The 10,050-nt window shown below is 36.9% G+C and overlaps 1 protein-coding gene across 1 annotated transcript; it reads right to left on the bottom strand.

The window, feature by feature from the left end:
* Positions 1–6,490: 6,490 nt before the first annotated feature.
* LOC149170391 (putative E3 ubiquitin-protein ligase ARI8) lies at positions 6,491–8,221 on the bottom strand. Its single transcript, XM_089425557.1, has 2 exons — positions 7,481–8,221; positions 6,491–7,171 (listed from the first exon to the last, which is right to left on the bottom strand). Exons 1-2 carry the CDS (start codon positions 8,219–8,221, stop codon positions 6,491–6,493), a joined length of 1,422 nt encoding a protein of 473 aa, XP_089281683.1.
* Between the last annotated feature and the right edge of the window lie 1,829 nt (positions 8,222–10,050).

The following is a 10,050-nucleotide window of genomic DNA, read 5'->3' as shown; positions in this document are numbered from 1 at the left end:
GATGTCCCTTAGCGTATATACCAAAAAATATTGAAGAGCCGACTTTGGTCATTATCTGCCTGCTTTTAAATGTAATTTAAAATAATGCTATTCTGTTGTCATTATTACTTTCTCTTAGAAGAAGCATTCCGTTTATTACCGATGGTATATGAGTTTCACACAAGACCATTCTTATTGTTGAATTGAGGTTTCTGTGATCCAGAATAAGCATACGATAGAGGTTTATGCGTAAATGACATCATCAATCATTTGTGAACCCCTATCATTTGTCCATAAATGGTTGATGATGTGGTTTACGGAAACCCCTATCATATACCATTCTCATTATTTTCATTTCCATAAAAATAAAATAAAAAATTAGCGATTTTTTTTGCTTTATGTGGAATTAATATGTAGTTTCTTTTGCTTTAAGTGGAATTAATTTCTTAGGTTTATCTTTATTTACGATTTTTTCAAGTGTTTCTTTATTTCCTCGTTAACTTTTTTACCATGAAGTTATCGATTCTTAAATTTAAAAGATGGTTTGTTTTATATTTTAATAAAAAATTAAGTTTTGTATATTTATATTTATATTTAAGTTTTGTATATTTATATTTATATTTAAGTTTTGTTTTATACAACAAAAAATTAAACCTTGATTCTTAAATTTAGAAAATGGTTTGTTTTATATTTAAATAAAATATTAATTTTTGTACATTTATTTATATTTCTTATAATAATTTACACTTCAAATAGAAATTGTAGAACAAAGATATTAAGCATAGTATATAAATAATAGTGTTTTGCATTTTATCACACTCATAATATCATCATTTAGAAAAATATAGGCGACACCATGCCATGAACAACAATGTTATGGCTACCCTCTCACCCAACATAAAAAATAGCTATGGTAGCCATGGTTAGGATAGCAAATGTATTTATCCCAAAGCATAAAGTCAAGATATTAATTTTAAATGAAAAGTATAAAATAAATAGATAAGAAACACTAGAAAGTAATAACTTTCTAGTTGAAATATCAACATAAAGTGACATGTTTCCATACAGTGATTATCTTCACTTTTTCAACAAATAGAGATTGATGAGATGCATAGCAACTTCTTTTATTTGTAACTTATGTTGGGGGATACAGACTTGCCTTGCCTTGTGGAGTTTTTGAGGTATTTGTGGAAGGGAGTGGTGTTGTGGCACTACACACTTTCTCTACTCATAAAATTTCAAAAGGGATACGACATTATTCCTACCTTTGCAACTAAATTTGTACTTCTATCCCATTTAGGAAGTAGCCTCCAACCCTTCTAGCTTTAGTCTAGGAAAACCTATTTTCTCCTCCTCAAAAATTATCTAATCAAGATCATTCAATATGATGGTATGAACAAATAGTAACAAATAGTCACAAAAAATGGGTAGTCACAGATAGTCATGAAATCATATCTACCTTACGTCACATGTATCATTCATTGTTAAAAGATCACCAATTACCAATTAGTAGACTCTGCAAGGGAATTCCTATTTTTTATGCCATGTAAGATTTCCCAAGTCAAAGCATGTCAACACGATTAAATGGAATTAGAATATTAGATGCTCCTAGAAGTTTTGGATGTTTTGATTCCCATGCTCTTGCTACTTCCACTTTCCATCTCCTCAATTTTATAGATTCTCGTTCTCGCACTGCTTTTACTTGCCATCTCCTCAATTTCATAGATAACCTCACCATCAAATAAAGAATAAGATTTGAGAAAGGAGAAGAAGCAAAGTTAACCAAATCTGAAAACCAAAGGGAAAGCACATAAGGCAAGAATAAATGATCATCGAGGTGGAAGGCAGAGCAATTAGGCAATTTTGTAGCAAATGGTTTAGGGAATTGTGGCAACACTCATTAACAATACCAAGAAAATGTCAATACCAAGTGTTTCTATTAGACTAAATATTTAATGTTAAGCAGGTAATTGTAGAGGATGCTAGCAATTCTTCATTATGAAAGCAATTTCCTCACAAATATGCTTTTTAGTCCTAATTTTTGCGCATCTCGGCCTCAGGAAGAGGCCAAATAATATTTTAAAATTGTTCATTGCTACCAAAAAACATTCTCAAGACTTAACACACTCGAGGAGAAATATATTATAACATTTTCCTTCAAGGTTTAGGTTTGATTTTTAATTCTCGTGTCGCGATTAATACTATGCATTGTATTGATTACTATAGGTCCTACTACCTTATAGAAGGGACAAATAATACCAGTTAAGATTTTTCATTACACTATAACCATGAATGACTACCCTATAGAAGATGGTGATATATTTATTGAACTATGAATGAGCTTGAATTACAGTACCCTTACAACTATATTGGCTGAACCATAGACTGTATAGGCTAAACCCAAGAGTAAAAAAAAAATTCAAGAAGGAGATAGATGAAATGGTGAACGCAGGAATCATTTTCCAGCAGACGAAGCAGAATGGGTCAGGGCAATATTCATCCAGAACAAAAAGGCCGCTATGGAAATAAGGGTCTGTGTATAGTACAACAACCTTAGCAATGCTTATGTCCATGACCCATTCCCCACGCCTTTCAATGATGAGGTCTTGTATAATGTTGCGGGGAATGAAACCTAATCCTTCACAGATGGGTTCTCCGGGTACCATCAGGTTCAAATAACAGAGGACGACAAGTAGAAAACAATGTTCACCAAAGAATGGGGCTCGTATGCATACCACATCATGCCTTTTGCCCTAAAGAATGCACCTTTTGTGTTCTCCCGAATTATTATCACCGTTCTCAGAGACTACATTCACCGGTTCTTGGAGGTATACATGGACGGCTGGATAGTTTACAATCTGCTGAAGAAGCATTCTAGCTTACTTAGAGTAATGTTCGATCGGTGCAGACAACTACAAATCTCCCTAAACATGAAGTGTATATTTGCAGTTCTGTTTGGCACGTTGTTGGGACACATCATTTCCAAAGACAACGTTTGTGTGGACCCTGCAAATACCATGTTTTTGTCGACCAATTCTGCTTCCCATATACACAATTTTCGCAGAAATCAAAATCCAGAGAGCTGTTAGACATAGGTTCTACCATACCTTTACCATGAATTATTTGAAGGCCCTTCTCTCCAATATTTCCAAGCCTTTGATGCCATAGCATGGTATTTTCTATAGAGAACTATTGCACCCATTAATAAGAGTGCTACCTTGAATCTTGTACAGAGTTCCAGTCTGAACTCCCCGCATCAATACTAGTGCTCCCTGAAGCATCTTGTAGGTATATTTCTCGTACACTCTTTTTAGACCTACAACATCCATCTTGCTTACATAAATTAGATTTCTGACTAATGCACGAATATGCAGAGCACCCGGAAGTGTTCTAATCCTTCTACCTTGCAACTTCAACTTGACTTTTCTGTGACCAAGGATTCTTGCCTTCCTGTCATCCCCTAAGAAGATATCATCACCATCATATTTCTCATACTCGCATAACCACTCTCTACGGGGATTGAAGTGAAAGGATGCACCTGGGTCAATGAACCATGACTCATGATCTACATGTGTACTTGAAGAAGAATCCAAGTACACATCCCCACCTTCATCTGAGGTGGTTTTTTCGCATCTGCAGAAGGAGCATCATCAGATCCCTTTCCTTTCTAAGGTACTTTAGATTTATAGTCCCTTTTGAAGTGCCCTTCCTTTCCGCATTTCCAGCACACCTTTACAGGTTTTCCTGGAGATTTAGATCTCCTTCTAGATTTAAATCTCCCACTCGACGGCTTATTTTTTTTTATGTTTTGGGACCGTCCTCGTACATACAAGGCATCACCATTCTGGCCCTCCATATTTTTCCATCTCATCTCCTCTGACAACAAGGATGAGACTATTTCATCAAATCGCAACGCAGTTGCATTGATACATATTGCGACAACCAAACTGCCCACGAATCTGGTAGAGAACACAACAAACGGATGCACCTATCTTCATCTGAAATTTTAATATCAACAAATAGTAACTGGCCTACCACAATATTAAAGGCATTCATATGCTTTGTCAACGAGTCTCCATCTTTCATCCTCCGATTATACAACATTTTTTGTAGGAACAATTTATTCACTAGAGACTTAGATTGGTACGATGTCCCTAACTTGTCCCACAAAGCCTTTGCTGAAGCTTCCCCTGATAAATTCAACAATACTGAATCCAAGACACACAATTGTATTTTGCTCTTTGATTTCCGATCCAACTTCGCCAAGTCTTCAACTGACATTGTTGTTGGTTTAGTACCCGGATTTACCACAATCACTGATCTTTATCCACTAGTAGATCCTCCATCTTGAGTTTCCACAACTAAAAACTTTAACCATTAAATTTCTCGGTCTCTATCTTTACATTGCTCACCATCTTCTTTCACCATAAGAATTGATCGTGCAGATCTCCTACTGAATAGGGTCTACCACATGCACGAGAAGAAAACCCCTCAACAAGAAAAGGTGTCCCCGATTGAATTGTTTGAAGCCTCATTTCCAATAAATTTGGTCGTTGTTCCAGAGCTAATCATTATGCCTCCCGCTCCTCGGTTTCTTGAAACCACGCAGCCTGCAACTTCCCCCCAAGGCCACTCAGAAAAATCTATTGCTAGCGACCAACCCTTGCAAAGCAACATCTCAGACACATCAACAATGCAACCCGAGAACCTTTAGCACTAGTCATTTTCAGAGTTGTTCGAATTTATCCAACATGCAACTCATAGGGCTGAACAGATCCATAATGACTTGGTCACCGAGCACGAGCACCAGAAGCACTAGCTTGTGACTATCACGGCAGAGTGAGATCAACTCTGGCATACCAATCAAAAACTGTAATCACAGGTCGAGCATGTGACATGAAAGCTATAAGCACTATAGCCAAATGTGGCTGATTTAGTTATTGAAGCACCTGAGGAATTTTCGGCTTGCACATTGGCCCGCTGATGCGATCATATTTAGACAACATAAATGGTCGCATCATATTTAGACAACATAAATGGAACTTGTGGTCACCAACAAGGAGCTGAAGAAGAGTTTACATAAAGTAAGACTAGCGCTGCCCAATCCAGCCACAAGCTACATCGCAGAGATCTAGCAGAAACTCCACACAGCCGCTGCGCTAAAAGCTTCACTAACTGTTGCCTTGGCGGATGGTTATGTGCTAAGGGAGCAATTCAACGATTGGTCAGGTAGCTTGGCCATGGAAAACTAACAACTGTATCCACTCCGCCAACAACTCCACCAACGCATCACTGACAACAAGACCTGTAGGGACAAAGGTCGAGTAAAGAAAATCGATGACGAGATCAACTCCCTCGAGCCTAGGGTACAACAAATTGAGGAGGAATCAGACAAGACAAAAAATAAAATTCTTGATATTAGGCCACCAGTCCATAAGCATTTGATTACTCTGTGGGAGGTATGTGACGAGGTCGAAGAATAGTGGAGCACCCTGCAGAACACCCACCCCGATCAACTGAACTGCATATCAACGCCTTAATTTCTCCAAAAGGCGGAAACCCTCACACGCATCTGGGAGATGACATTGGAAGATTATAACCGCTTCCGCGAGGAAACGATTGTTGCAGTACTTGAGTTGGCGCCTGAAGAGGGTGAGAAAGGGTAGGAGATTTCCATGAAACTATAAGTTGCTATATGTGTCAAGAAAAATTCTATTGAAATACAAGACACTAGAATGAGATTTAATCCAATTATCTATGCAAGCATCACAAACCAATTTTTATGTAGGTGCTAAAACATGTTGAATAACTACATCAAAGCTAAGCTAGAATTGAACCTTGGCTAACTATGAAGGACTTGTTGCTTCCCACTATAGAATCCAACCTCTTTAAACATTAAATTGAAAAAGATATAATGTAGTTTATTAAACTTATACGTACATGTCCTAAGACCATTTAATATAACGTCCATTAATGAAATCACACATAAAATATAAATATAAATCACCACTTCTTATTAAAATAAATATTACAAACATATAATAATATTGAACTAGTAATCAATCACAAACATTTGGGTGCCATAAACCAAGATCCTTATTATATCCAAACAAAAATATACCTAAGTAATATGATAGAGAAAATAAAAATTAATCTTGGAGGTTACTTGTACCGAAAAAAAAATTGCTTAAACATCCAGATATACTTTAATCCACTTATCTGTTACACTTAACAAAACAAGTCCACACATAAAAGAATCACAAGTAAATCTTTGCTTCCCGTTATGAGATTCCACTAAAAACAAAGATGACATTTTATTAAAATAAATAATCATGAAATATTAATAACAGACAATAATATTGACTGGATAATCAATCAAAAAGATTGGGTTGCCACGAACGTCCAAGATCGTTAATAGGCTGGAACCAATAAAGATACGATAAAATGTGAGAAAAATTCATCCAAGTCCAGCGGCCCACTTGCACTGCTTAATATTAAGTGACTGCTGGTTCTAGTAATAATTGCTTCTTCGTGCGCACCCTGCTGGTGCATTAATCCGACTAACTTCTGAGAGATTGTTTTCAAAAGCCTGAATTAGGTTTTCAAAATATTGGCCCGTCGATTTTCTGAGCTTTTCAAGCCTGATACAGAAGTCATCAAAATCGCGCAACGCCTTTTTCCCAGTCGAAGTATAAGCGTCAGCTTTAAGGGCGATTTCTATATGGTCTTGCAACTCTCGTTCAACGCAATGATGAAGTCGTTCTAAACTACTTTCAGCTTCACCTTGCAGGAATTCGAAAAGAATTTGTTTTTTGCGAACAATATCAGCTTCCTGATCATGATCGCTGGATGCCGGCGTTAAATAATAGCCATATGCATATGTCCATTTAAGCATGTGCCTGCATTCTGCTATCTGCAACCATGCATCTACCACACATTTGAACTCTGTTAAACCAGATCGACTCATTCTCGTCTGTTTACACTCATTCAATCTTTTAATCTCTACCTCTCGAACAGCCTGCAGATCAGATAACGCCTTTTCCTCTGCCTTTTCATTTGCCTTCCATCTTTCCATATAAAATACCAACCTATCCGAAGAAGATGTTTTAGCTGCAAACCTTTTCCTAGAATCGACGGTGGCCGAATTCCTGGATTGATTCCCTGCATCAATTCTTCCTGATGTTGTTGCAACCTGATCAGGACTATATTGATTGCAAGAATTATGTTTAAACCAATCACCAAGGCATAACCAACAGAATTGAAATTCACACGGGGACGTACATGTCATGTGCATACACCCTTGATTTTTCTCTATTGGTCGATCACACTTTGGACACGGCTTGGAATTACAAAATATCCAGTACGCATTGAGTGAATCACCATTATTAATTTGATCAATCCATTTTTTGACTGTGTCGCAGCCTATTGGACGATGAGACTCCTCTAAACAATTCCAGCAAAATTTATGTGAACAATTGCAGACAACCTCCTCATGAGTTACATTAGAATTAGCAGAGTCAACCTCCACACAGTAGCCACAGTCTGGCGCTGGACACCATTTAACCATACTGTTTTGTTCAACATATGACCTCACAAGATAGGTTCTATATTTGTTAGTATCTTCCTCAGATAACCCCAGAGAAAAAACCATGTCTTCACTCACAATGGCACGGCATCGTGGACCTTGATGTGGACATCGTAGGTTGAGGCATCCTGCACCATCATGATTTATTGATGTGTGAATAAAAGTTCGCCAACAATCTTGGCAAAATAAATGGTCGCAGTACTTGAGTGACTTCATGTCTCTGATCTTGAAATCATAGAAACATATCGGACAGGTAGTTAACTCCTCCATTTTTTCTTCTTTGGTCTCATGTTTATCGTCCGGCTGCAACAATAGGCCCACAGCATTTCTCACTTTCTCCTCGTCTGCAAACCATTGATCGTTGGCATTAACAGAATTCCAACCGAAGTGACGCAAGAGAATAGCTGCCTCGGCTTCCGAGACAGCCAGCACAGTGGAAACGCTTTTGGTAGCATTGTGCAGACGCTCACCAATGTCGTTCAGACTTAAAACCGTATATTTCATACGTCCTTTATTGTCATCATGACGACTGCGTGCTATTTCCACCATGCTTTCATATCTCAATTCTTCATCTTCGTTTTCGCTTTCGTTGCTTTCCCTTTCATCGCTTTCGCTGTCATATATCTCATTATCGGACATTTCATCGTATAAAGCCATATTGGTCGAGTTCGAGTAGATCAGAGAATGAGACTTTTTTCCGGGCCTTGCGGAATCCACAGAAACAAAACTCTCTGACCGTGTTCAAGCAGGTTAAAGTTAAACCGCAATGTTGTCAAGAAACTGTGTCTCCTTACCTTTTTGTACTAAATCAATCTTTGCTTGGCTGATATTTATACTCATGTAACTTGGCGCAGATACCAAAAACCATTCATGAGCCGACATGGGTGATTATCCGGTTGATTTTAGACGTAATTTAAAATAATGCTTACAACCCAAAGTAAAGATGTTTCCCCGCCATCTATTTCTCCCACTAGGAGAATGATTCTGTTGTCATTATTACTCTTTTTTTTGAGGAGAAACATTCCGTTGTCATTATTAATGAATCACAAACTCTAACATCCACCAAATATATCTATGAAAGTATAGTGAATTAAAATATTAAATTTTAACCAAATTTTTCTTGATATTTCTTCTAAATATGCCAAAAATTTCACCATTTGAAGTATCACATAAAAAATGTAATGAAAATGTAAAAGTGATTCATTCAAAGTATAAAAACCCTAGGATTATATGCTCTCATACCAAATGTTATAAGCCAAATACATAAAATTCAATAGTTCACACAATGTACAACAATGTGAGCATTAATGACAACCCAAATATAGATAATAATACAGAAATGCCTCAAAATACCTCAAATAGATTCATACATTGAAATAACATCCATACCATCCATAATGAATACATCATCGCTATATACACCAATCCACACATTACACATGCAATCCCTTCATTATTAGGATGATCCTATTACATATACATTTACATATTCCATAGTAAGGCCGAGAATGCAAAATATGTTCATTTAAGGTCTCAAAATGACTCTTGATGTTTTTGACTTGAGATTTTCCAAACTAGCACTGCTGGAAAAAATAGTCTTGTGGATTGATTCCTCCACTTTTTCTACTTTGAAAGCATCAAGATGGATGAAAAAGAAGATACTCATCAAATCTAGATCATACACCCCCATTTTGGGGGGATTTTGGTCCCCAAAAGCATCCACTGAATGAGGTGAGTATATTTTGATGAAAACTTGACTAAAATGAGAGGGCGGGGGTGACTCAGTTTCATACATTCATGGACATCAAAATTATTTTCTTGTAGCTGATTGTCTGAAAAAATAAATGAGCATATTAAAACATAATTACTAATAGATTTAGTATGCGAACATCAAGTAATAAGTTAACCTAAACATCACTTATCTCGATTAAAGGAATAACCTCTTCTATTTTTTTCTTAGCTTGAAACATATCAACATAAGTCTAGTCACACCTCAAGTGTTTTGTTAGGGGAGAAAGATGACAAGTATACCAAGCTTTTGATAATATGGGTTAAACACATTCCCTCGTGTTACTCCGCTGTGAGCGAGCCTATTGAGTAACCCAACAGAGTCACCTCAAGGAGATGCAAAGCATCGCTTCATTGCCAGAAGACCTGTTTAATACCACGATGAAGTTGTTTGCATCACCTCATTGTGGAGGAAGCCTTTCTCTTCTTTAACCTTTATTTTATTTCCTTAAAGGTATGCTTGAAGCATTTATTGAATATTTGTAGTACGGGTGGAAGAGGCATCGTTACTTACTGAGAACAAGAGAGGTTGTTCCTTGTTTAAGCGATTTGAAATATAACTGGAGTTAACATGTGCATTTTGAAGTTTTCTCCTCTCTCGTTTTTACTTCGTATATTCAAGATATCGAAACACCATTAAATACAAGGCTTTGTCGGAATGAAGATCCTAATAAAGATATGGGCTTTGTTAGGTCCCT

The sequence above is a fragment of the Pinus tabuliformis genome, chromosome 4_2 (genome assembly GCF_031772625.1).
Source record: "Pinus tabuliformis cultivar Carrire ecotype Pingquan chromosome 4_2, CPIR1, whole genome shotgun sequence".
In the NCBI taxonomy this organism is placed as follows: domain Eukaryota; kingdom Viridiplantae; phylum Streptophyta; class Pinopsida; order Pinales; family Pinaceae; genus Pinus; species Pinus tabuliformis.
This window is presented reverse-complemented; position numbering and strand designations above follow the sequence as displayed.